The sequence below is a fragment of the Fukomys damarensis genome, unplaced genomic scaffold (genome assembly GCF_012274545.1).
Source record: "Fukomys damarensis isolate Sample0158 unplaced genomic scaffold, DMR_v1.0_HiC HiC_scaffold_11, whole genome shotgun sequence".
NCBI lineage: Eukaryota > Metazoa > Chordata > Mammalia > Rodentia > Bathyergidae > Fukomys > Fukomys damarensis.
The window spans coordinates 4596559-4608449 of record NW_022900923.1 but is presented as its reverse complement, the minus strand read 5'-3'; the positions used below and the strand labels follow the sequence as shown (position 1 = coordinate 4608449).

Here is an 11891-nt window from a genome sequence, read left to right as displayed (position 1 = left end):
TTGCTTTTTGCTTTTTGCATTTTTGTGTCCTTTTGGCCATTTATCGAATGCTTATACTAGCTTGAAAATTATATGCTATACTTCTGTTACTTTAGTGATTATCTTTAAAAGTCAAATGTACATTTGACTTATCATTTCCCATTTTACATATTATTATGGCCCAGAGTTTTAGACTCATTGTATTCTCATCCAACTTAAACATCTTCATAGTAACTAATATTATTACTTTCATACTTTCAGTATTAGTTTAGCTTTAAGGATATGATCAATAATTCTTTCCTGATTTTCTTCTTTTTTTTTTAATGGCTTCTATTTTCTTCTACATGAGGTGTTAACCTTAGTAATGATCAGATTTTACTTCAAAGTGACTTTATTTCATCCTTAGTCTTGGGTAATAGTTTAGTTGGGTATGTAACTTTAGGTTGATTTTTTAATTTTACCTCAACACTTTGAAAATATCTCTTATTTCCTAGATTCTATTGCTATTTTTCTAAGTTTGCTAAAGCACAGTTCCACTCTCATGCAGGTCCATATATTTCCCCGCCTTGGCTGCTCTTAAGTTCTTCTGTTTGTTTTTGGCATTTAGTATGTGTGCACCATGTGTGAGTTATGGTTTATATCTAGATGTCCTCAAAGAGCCTCCTGGACTCACAGGTGGAGCTTTTGAAAGGTGAATGGATGACAGGGACAGCAGGGCTGGCTGGCTGTCAGGAGGTGGAGCCCAGTCTGACGAGGTGAGTCTGTGGGTGTGACCCGGAAGAGTGTATCTCTCTTCTCAGCCCTCCTCTGATGTTCTGCTTCCTGGATGCCATGAGCTGAGCAGCCAGACATTTCTACCAGGTCTTCCTGCATAGCAGCTGGCTGAATGTGGACTAAAAACCCAAGCCGAAATAAAATTCTCTCACTTTATATTGCACATGTTGGCTATTTTATCCCACCAATTAGAAAAATAACTAAGACAACTTTATTTACACTTAATATCTCCTGATGCATATTTTCTCAATATGAAGATCCGTATTTTTTTCAATTCTAAAAATTCCTTATGGTCTGAACTCTTGCAACTCCAGCTTCTTACTCTTCTTGTAAACTCTATTGGATACATGTTAAATCTCATTCTCTTGCAAATCCTTCAACCCCCAGTTATATACTTTTCATATTTTTTCTAGCAGTTTATTTAGATTTATTTTAAATTCCTCCACTTTTCAGCTGAATCTAATCCTTTAGCTCATTCTGTGATTTTTTTTATTTTCAAAGTAAATGAAATAACCTCAATTTCTTACTTGGTTCTTTACCATATTTGTCTTTTCTCACAGTTATTCCCCTTCATCTTTTATTGTGGTTTTCAAACTAATTTTTGGATTTTGTTGTATGGAGTCTTCTTCAGTAAGTTTTTACACAAGATTCTTCTTCAGTGCCTGGTTTGAAGGCATCAAAGTCTATGGCGGCTTTGCTTTTGTTTCACAGACCGCGTGTTATCTTAATTTCTTGGCTAAGTATAATTTTCACCTAGAAACTCATGTAAGGGCAGCCTCATGATTACAAGCCTTCAGAGAGATTTCAATTTGAAGCCCCAGTAGAAACAAGATCTCTTATTTTCCACCATGTGTGTGAGTGGGTTTGGTTCTAGTTTTCCATTTCTGAGGACAGGGCTTTGTGGAGACCCCGAATTCCTGAGCAGCTTCACACACAGCTCCCAGGTGAGGATCCTTTCCCACAGGGACACTGACAGAAGGGTCTCCAGGTGTTTAGGCCTGCTAATCACTGTACATTTAGGCAGCATTTCTTGGTCTTCTGTAGGCTCAGAATTTTCTCATTACTGAGTCTTTATTGTGTCAAGGACAGCAACTGTTTTCTATTTTCCACGTGTGTTGACTCTGTCCCTACGTGTTCCCCATGCTCACTGCCAATGGAGAACTACTTACTACGACTCTACTGAAGCACATGCCGGAAATGCGTCCAGGGATGGAGAGCTGCGTATTTCCCGAGCCTTTGCTATTCATTCAGATACAGTTTGGTTTCAGAATGACTAACAATTCCTTCAGAAAGGTTTGCTTTCAAATCCTGGAAGAGATAAGATAGTCTACAGCGGTGATATGGATAAAACAAAATGAAAAATGTACTCATTGGCTAATCAAGGAAATCTAATACCTCAAAAAGCAGGTTGGATATGCCAAACATTTCTGGTTTTGCTTGGCATGAATTATTTTGAAAACATACCTTATAAAAATATTAACCCATTATTATTACATACAACTTGCCTTTACTACTGGAAATATTCAGAGACTATTTTTCTACTGAAATAGTAGGCTGTGGAAGGAAAAGCTGAAAAGTCACAAACAGCTGCAATGTCACCTTTGGCCAAGAATGCACATGTCCACAAAAACAGTTACTTTGAAGCGATGTCTACACCAAGACAACAGGCACTTCTTCTCCACCACTCAAAAGTACAGGAGAAAAGCTGACTCTTTATGTGAAATACATTCACTCCAATATTATTTTAACAGGAAGCAAAACAGCGACAGGCAATGATACTTTTGAATGATGTTGACTTTGTTACTGGCGAACGGACAAAACCTTTTTGAAAAAGTAGTAGCCACAATATGTCAGCACTTAAACCTTTTTACTTTCAAATCCTCAGTAAGCTATGACTTCTAACAGAATTGCAGACCACCACCAACACTGCTGACTGCCTTAAAAAAGTGTCAAATAATGTTCCTCCTATTTTGTTCACTGCTTTTCTTCACCTCTACAGATGACAGTTTTCAAACTATAAAAAGCATTCTGCTGGCAAACCTTTTTGCTTCACTAGTTCTCAATTTTGTAACAGTAAATCTACATCCTTTGCTACTGAGACATCCACTATCTTTGGGCTTGTGACTAGCATAGAGACAGAGAACAAGCCACACATTAAAAAAAAAAAATCAATACCCAACCTTATCAATATCCTTTTTACTTTGTCAATACAAAATACAAAGGTGAAAGATCTGTAAATAAGCTAAAGCACTGAAATAAATTTGGCGTTCTTGTCACAATTAATAAATGTTCAGCCATTAACAGGCTGATCTACAGCCTTCTGAAGAGATTGAAATTATGGTTCAATGCTGTCGCTAAAAGAAGAGAAAATTTCAATATGCTAGCACATAAACATGATCAGATTTTGGGTTATTAATTTTATGGTGGACTCATCTTTTTAAAGGTATTATTACATATTACGAATATAATACATAACTCTTTGTCTTGAGAGTCATAAACTGTTATGCAAGTCCAATTTGGATTATGAAGTGGAAGCGCCTAATTATAGTATATTGTTTTGGTAAGTCTTTCCTACACTTACTGCTTTATTGCATAATATTTCACATAGAAGTCAGAGAGTTTTATCAGACAATGTTCAGGCTGTCATTCATTTAATGCTTCCTCTCTATTTTACAGGAGAGAGTTCTCTTCTCTTGTATTTTTCCAGCTTAGGTTTAATATTTATTAAAGGCAAAAGTAAAAATATATCTCAATTCAGTGTGAGTTTTTGGGAGATCTGCAAGGATCTGTGAAAACAGCAAGGATACCCTTTTGAGTGTAATTTCGCATGCTAGTTCAACTTTAGAAGTTTACAAATGTAACTATGTATTACATCATTGACCACAGTCCAGAATTCAAAGATTACGATTCTCAGGGACAAGATGATTTAAGATTCACAGCCTCATTATGAGGTATTTATGCAAAAGCCTTTCTTATTTGAATTAGGCTAACAGTCTTCACCTTCAAGTTGATTCATTAGTATTATAAGACATTCTACTTAAAGGTGAAGACTTTTAAACAGCTTCAGTTTCTTCCTTTATGAGAGGAACCGTTATGCATAGATTTGAAAAACAATGCACTGGAAACGAGTAACATATTTTTCCTACTCCATTACTCTTTGGGTAACTAAAAAATGCGTGGTTTTTATGCATTTAATCTCTTAAGTAAATCCCAGCAATGAAATAAAAATCCCGAATCTTAAAAGAATCACAACAGCTTGGAAATGTAACATCTGGAATATTCATGCAGTGTAAGCTCGTGATGAGAAACTGCTGTAGGCCAAAGTTTAATGTTTGTCCCTGTCCCCCATTAAGTGAGTCCTCAGATGCTCCTGAATTGTGACAGGGTAACTGTCTTACCGTTTCCTCAACCACTACTCTTTTCCTTCGCGCCTCACACATGTTCTGTGTTCGGAGCTGACCCCGGCAGGAGCTTTTCCTTACGTGTGAGTCCTCAGATGCTCCTGAATTGTGACAGGGTAACTGTCTTACCGTTTCCTCAACCACTACCCTTTTCCTTCGCGCCTCACACATGTTCTCAGTGTTCGGAGCTGACCCCGGCAGGAGCTTTTCCTTACAGCTGCTGCTCGCGTGCTTTTTCAGCGTCCCTAGGACTCTCCATGTCGTTTCTGCCATGAAGGTTTGAGTCGCTGAGACACAAGATAATTCTGAGAGCCAGTCTGCTGGGATGGAGGACCCTGAGGAGCCCTGTACCTGCCTCACGGGAAACGTGAATTGAAGGATCTAGCACGCCTATGAGATCTAAACAGTGACGGTTCCTTAGGAAGGGATTCATTAGAAACATTTAAGGAATGCTCTCTATCTCCACATAGTAATAATAGCTGCACACATTTTCTGTAAAACTGAAAGCAATAACAGAGTGAGATGAAGATATGCAACGGCAGTCTTTACACACGTGTAATCTCACCAAGGGGCTGCGTTCTGTGGGAGGAGCTGCGTTCTGTGGGAGGAGCGAGGGCTTAGGGCCGCACCGACCCAGTGTGGCTCCTCCCCTGCCCGCTGAATAATTCTGTCACCCTATGCAACTAACCCGTTACTTCTCTGCACCTTAAGAATTTTACCATCTGGGAAGTGATGACAACACCACTCAGATACTTGTTACAAAGATAAAATAAAACAAAGTTCTGGCACACAGTGAGTGGTCAGCACGATCCTGCATAAATACAAGCACACGTTTCACCCAGGTGTCTTCTAATTCCAAACCCTGAAGATTCCACAGGCCTAGGAGACCATGCAGAAGGAAATGTGTGACTTCATAAAGGAGCCCTTTATACAGAACAATTGCATAATGGTTCTCATCAATTATTCAATTTTTTTTCAGGAAACTATTAAAGAGACAATATAAGCTTCTCATCTTTTATTTCTTAAAACTGACCACATAAAACAATCCTCAAATATATACATATACATCCTTTTCTTCTCACCGCTTACTCTTCTGTTGATATAAATCCCAATTTCTTTGTCTACAGTTAAAATCACCTTGCTTATAAAAGGTTGCTCAAATGAAGTTGAGAGAACCTTTGTAGATCTAAGAAGCCAAGGAGCCCAGGCTACTCCTCCTTGTAGCGCAGATAGAGCGGCTATCATGAAAACACTCACGGTCAGAGTTCACTGGCAGGGCCAGCCACTGTTAATTCGTATTTGGTGCTGTCTGCATTTCAGTGTCCAGCTGTCGTCCTCCCCGCCGACTCACCTGTGCCCCACTTACATCGTCAGCACACCCTTTCCTACCACCCTGCCCTCGAGTCTCCGCCCAACCAGGAAGGCCTCCTGTCCCCTCTGTGACTTCCCTCTGCTCAACCCGGGTGCTTTTCCCTGACCACATTATTACATGCTATGTTCCTAACATGACACTGTTTTTGAGATTTCAAAAAATAAAATCTAATGCTATTGTTGTCAAAACAAGGAAAGGTGAACCTAAGACAAGGAAAGGTAAACCTCAGCAGAGCTGAGGGTAGAAAGCAGACAGCCGTGCTGAGAAGCCAGGTTCCTTACAGCTACAACTTGGGGCCTTGTGTTGGATGCTGCTGCTATATTTATTTGTGAACGTATGGCTGTTAATCTCCTGGGGTTGTCTGTTGTTTCATCTAGGTATCCTTTACAATGGGACGAAAAGTTTCTGAGCCCAACATACACAGAGCCTTAGCTTCTGTGTCCTTTGATATCTCAGAGTCTTGCACTAGGGCAGGCATGTAGCAAAATTTCTGTGATTGGCTGCTTAGGAAATCTACACAAGCAGATGTAATACGCCCTGATACCAATGTAAATGATTTATTTTATTCTTTCCTTGCAACTGTGACTTTTCCCCAGTGCAAGTGATTAAGAATTGTATGTATTTACCCTGGAGGACCTGAGTCTACACCTGCGCTCCACTCCAAGCCCTCTGGTTTTACCTGTGGCAGTGGGTCCAGGCAAAGGTGCTGCTTTTCTTCTCCTTTTGATGTCTCCAGTGCATAAGGACCCTAAATGCATGCTTGTTTGCCTACAAGTAATTATCAGAAAAAAAAAACTATTAACAAAGAAGGAAAAAAATGACACATAAATACACAGCTTGTATAATCTGAACCTAAATCAAAACATTCTCCACAAAGATGGAGCTGCACAGTAAAACCACCAATCTTGTTTATATCGAAACATAATTGCATTTGTTGACAAGCGTTCAGCAGCTAAACGCGCCATCATAAATTGTTACCGGAATGAATAATATAAAAGGAATGCTTTTTAATTTTCAAAACTGGCAATCTTTCTGGCGCAACGTAAAATCAAACACTGTTGCTTCTGACAGGAAAATAGCTAAGATTAATTATCTAAAGAGATCACAATATTGTTGCTAGGTTATCAATTGGTTACTAATGCTTTACTGTCAGAACAGCATTTATTACAGGAAAAGTATGATCAATTTCTTTTAGGATATTATGCAGCAGTGAATTCCCTTAAAACATTTTAAATAGATAGAAGAAATGGTGTTCTCCTCACAATCTATATGATTCGAATTGTTTATTCATTAACAAGGTGAGAAAATATAATTGGAATACATTAATGCTGGCCTCCTGCTACCAAATAGTCTGAAGTGATACTGGGTTCTATATGCACAGAAGTGACATACAAGAACAGAGAAGCAGATTTTCTGTTACGCTTGGAATCAGTTTAATCTTGGTCTCCTAAATTAAGAGATTAAGAAAACTAAATGGACCAACTAGAAATCCCAAAGGTTAAGGCAAAGGTGGAAATGATTTAAAAGTCTTCAAACTTCGCAAGCTACAGAAAGCTTCTGTGTTCATTTCCTGGATCATAATCCTTGATGAGGGGTTGGGGCGGGGTCTGGGATCATGAAGCAGAAACAAATGAAGCATGTTTATTACAGTACCTGCTCTTTTAGTAATACATGGAGATATGTCATAGTAGCATGAGGTTTTAAAGGGTCCAATTTGAAAAACCACATTATTGGAAAAAATAAAAGGAAAAACAGTACGGGTAAGAACAAAGAGACTGACCAAGCACACACAGAGAGGTTTATATACGTGGACAAATTAGTGATGGGAAGTGAAGTGATTTCAAACAGAGGCTGTATCCATGGAGAGTAAAGTCACGCTGAAGGCTCAGAATAATCCAAGGGACACAAACAGAAACATATACCAAGAAAGTCTACCAACAGAGCTCCATAGTCAACGGGCATTTGCCCAGTTTCCCCTGCCTTTGCATCGAGTCTATACTGCTTCTGTTTTAGAAATAATGTCTATTTTGTAAAAAAGTTAGTTCATTCAGGTAACATCTTTGTCCTGCTTTGCTCTCAAAATGTTCATTAACATGCAAAACTATAGCATTTTACTGGATTTTGAGCTGACGTATTGGCTCACGGTACCAAGAAAAATCAATGGTTATGATCACATTTATTTTTTAAAGTTTGATATAGAAAATTTTTTAAAAATCAAGATTTTGTACAAAAATTACTTCACTTATTCAGCAAGCATTTATTAATTTGTACCATGAATGTAGCATAAGACACCAGACCGGTAGTAACAATAGGAAGGGGTGTGGACAGGGGGAGGGGAAGGAAATGAAACCTTCATCCTCCTCCTGCAGGAAGTTGAAGTCTGAGCATGCTGAGAGCTGTATTTGAAATAATTAGGGACGGGGTGGTAGCAGGGACAGGACACTTCATTAATTACTGCTAGAAAAGATCTGATTTTGTTTATATTAATAGTTCTAAACACGTTGAATGGATATATACGTTTTCTTGGCAGAGAAAATTTGCGCTCCAATGGAGAAATTGTGTTTGCAGTCAAGCCTTCCCACCACAGTGAATCTAATTCTGTGGAAGCTGTGTGTTAAACTTCGACACCGAAGCAAAGGAGAAATAATTCTTGGCTGGAGAAATGCAAATGAACAGTACGCGCACGACTCTGCCCACTGTGGGACGCCGGTTGGTCACCCGTCCACTGGAGGGCTCACTTCAGTATTGCTGTGTTACGGATGCTTCTTCGCCTCTTCCTCTGAACTGGGTGTTATTTCTGAGTCATTTTTGGGTTAATGCGACCTTCAGAGATTTCCATTTCCTAGGACAGCGCCAGTTTCACTGCTCTGTGCCGAGAAATGTCCGTAGCGTGAGGTGTCTGGAGTGCAGCGTCACAAAGGGTCTGGCACTGGGAGTGGAGAAGGCTGAGACCAGGGGGCCGCACAGGACGCAGATGTCCCGTTTGGATTCTGATAGCTGATGTGGGGTCAAAAAGGTTGAGCAGCAGCGAGAGAGGATCGGATGGGGCTGATGGCTGTAGGAGGCTTGGCCGGGCCGGGCTGAAACTGCAGATGATCAGGCCAACTAGGTCTGCAACTGTCCAGGCACAATTCCCGCCCAGACGGTCTGCGTGGCTGTGAGAACCGGGGAAGGTCGCCACGGTGGGGCACGGCTGGGGCTTCGCGGCATGTCTGGGCGAGGAAGGTGTCTTCATGAACCAGGCATACAACTGAATCATTTAGGAAAAAACCAAGCTGGGTTTTATTACTCTCAGATACATTTAAGCCTCAAGCTAAGCTAAAAATTTATTAGCCAGAGCAAAGAAACACATTTTTAGAAATAACTACGAGGCAAACTTGCCTGTGTGACACACAGGAGCCGCTCCCGTGACCGTCAGCACTGCTGGTTTCTGCATTCACTGCTCTCCCAAAGGGGTACAGAATTGGAACATTTTAATTGCTTGGAAATCATTCTCCCAAGTCAATATTGCACAAAACGTGTTTACTTTTTCTTTTAACACTATTTAAAATGTATTAGGAAGGCCTGCTTACAAAGATAGCAAAAAACAAACCAGGAACAACACTCGCTTCTGAACCTTTTTCCATCTGCCAGAGCAAAAATTCTTTTGGTTATCTTTACAGAGCAAATGGAATATAACATTTCCATTCAGCTCTCCTCCCCACCCGACACGCACAGGAAGGCAAAGAGAAATGTGCAAGGGGAGAAAGGTAAAGGGAATAAAGTCAGCAACACTGAACTTGAAGATCTGGGCCATAAGGTGAACGGCCAGCTGGGTTCAGGCACTTTATCCTAATTGGCTCTGCTACGGGACAGGGCCGGTGCCGGGCCGGGACCGGCAAGTGTCCGGCTGTTGCTTCCCGCAGGGCATTGGAGGTGCCACAGATAACAATAAGCAAGGGTACTCTTGTTATCAGCTAGCTATTTAGTTATGCTCGATGTAAAACATGACAGTGACGTTATTTAATTAAAACCAGTGAATGTCTCAAAGGCAGTCTCTGGATTCTTCAATCTAATGAGTCATTTATTTTTGAAAAGCAGGAGCACCCAGCTTATTGTTCAAGGTGATAGTTGGAATGGTTCCTTTCTTTTGCTTTATTTCTTTGGTTTCTGCTGTGGTGTTCTGAAGAATGACCAGCGACGTCCTGTGGCCAGGTCCTCAGTTACTGAAAGATAATAGTAAGATCCTCCTGAAAAAGGCACTGTAAGGAAATCAGCCACTGGCCAGTCCGTGTATTGCTTTCAGGTGTCCTATGTGCTTGGGGGAGTGAGGAAAGAAAAGGAATCAAAGCAAAATGTCTTTAAGTGGACAAGACGAACAAGGAATGCGTCCGTGTCTGGGTCTGTCCATCATTTATGATTTGAAACACAGCTCCTCCTGTACTACTTCTGAGAAAATTTTCTATTAAGTATTAGAAAAGCAAATTTCAAAAGGAAGTCTTTTTGTTTCGTTTGTTTCTTTAAGACTACACTTGGCTTATCTTGTTGTTTGCTGGAAGCTGTCCTTTTATACCTCTGTGTGGTGGATTCAAGAGGGGAATCTCATCCGGAGGAGAAAAAGTAATAAAACAAAAACACTACTGCGAAAAGAGAAACAAAGTCCCAGCAAGAACCACCTTGCCTGGGAACCTAGTTTCCACAAGGGCCGACAGGATCTAGGGCAGTGGTCAAACACAATAACATTAAAGAGAAGACAATAGGAGCTTGTCTCTTCATTGTGTGCATTTACAAACAGGCTGTTCCGAGGAGGAGGCCTGGTCAGACCTGCCCCCTGGATACAACAGTTCCCAGGCAGCCGCAGACAGCTGCAGAGGGGGGACAAACAGATGTGACTCTGAGCCCTGGCATTTGGCAAGAGCACTCACTGTCCCTCAGAGCAGCACAGGCCCAGACAGGGCATCAGCTGTGCAGAAAGGAAGCAGGTCTGCAATGTCACCAGAGCAGGGACTGGAGGCTCAGGGAGGGGTGGGGCTGGGACAGCAGCAAGGCGCCCACCTCCTTTTCCAGCCCCCAGGCTCCCTCCCTCCCCTCCCCTCCGTGTCACTGTGTGCCAGTCTATAAACAGAAACACGGACAACACACGGGGGCTCTTCTCCCGTCGTGCCAAAGTGCACAGCAGGCGCCAAGACGTTTTAGGCGTTAGTGTTTTTAAACCAGTAGGAGGATCAATGGTTAACAATCCCTGCTTTTGACAGTTTTCTTTCAAAGCCCCTGCTGTACCTGCTCCCTGTCCTTCACAGGGGCCCTGTGCTGTGTCACCCACCTCACCCTGCCCGTCCGCTGCCTGTCTGTCTGAGCCCCAAGCCCACCTCCCTTCTCTCTAGAACAACCTTGACTTTGGACAAGGTTGTTTGAGTCTTAGTTCACTGAGCTGATGTCAGTATTTGGGGTCTAGTGACAGGATCTGTGCTGTGTTCTGGATTTATTCCATTTCAGTATCAACCACGTATTTTAGTGCTTTTGGAACTAAGTCATTGTGTCCAGACCTTGAGGTTCATGTCCCAGCTCTAAAACTTGAGCTACTGATGGAGGCTTTTTTCTTTTATTGTTGTTTTCTACTGGGGATTAAACTCACAACCTCTGCATTGAGCTGCACTCCTATCCCTTTTTAAATTGGCTTTTACTTTCCTACTACACCATGCAACTTAGTGTATACTCTCCTTATTAAACATCTATGGATTGAGGAATCAAGATACGTCATGTATGATGGTTATGTATATTTAAAATATACCAATGAAATTAATTAAAAAAATCTTCCATGGAAAAATGTAATGCAAGGAAATATACAGGAGAAAGGAAATACATTTTCCACTGAGAAATAAAAGATGATAAGGTGTTAATTTTGTAGGGTTCGGGTCTGTGACCACGTGAGAAACATCATCCCAACTCAACGTTCCAGATTGTCCTGAGCAGCACCAAGGGGCGCACTGGGCCTGGGTGCAAGGACACCCGGGAGGAGAGGGTGCATCCAAGAGCTGCAACTGCTGGGCGCCAAGAGCTGGCACAGTGGGAGCTGCGGCTTCCCCGGCCCCCCAGGTCTCAGCAGGTTCGGCGACTCCATGTATACTTACAATTCTCTGCGGAAGAAAGAAGAATGAAACTGCTGAACAGATGCAGCGGATGACATGGAAAGTGACTTCTGCAGAGCGCCCTGCAGCCACACTGGCTCAGGGTTTCACAGCAGCTGAGTCTGGCGGTGCCCTGGAAGCCAGGGCTTCACGCATTCCACAGGGCCTCCAATGTCTTTGTGGCTGAGTTGGCAAACATCGCTGCAGACGGAGCTCGCACCTGTGATGCCACAATCTCTTGTGCTTTGTCCACCTGCC

At 41.7% G+C, this 11891-nt stretch overlaps 1 protein-coding gene across 4 annotated transcripts in view; it reads right to left on the bottom strand.

Moving 5' to 3' along the window:
• Gpatch2 (G-patch domain containing 2) overlaps nt 1-11891 on the bottom strand; it is a 162652-nt gene that overhangs the window by 8277 nt on the left and 142484 nt on the right. For 3 of the 4 annotated variants that reach the window (XM_010642512.3, XM_010642511.3, XM_033762035.1), the window contains exon 9: nt 6206-6294. The exons of the other annotated variant lie outside the window; for it this stretch is intronic. In XM_010642512.3, coding sequence (XP_010640814.1) covers nt 6206-6294 — 89 coding nt within the window. The remainder of the gene's footprint in view (nt 1-6205; nt 6295-11891) is intronic. 4 annotated transcript variants of the gene reach the window in all.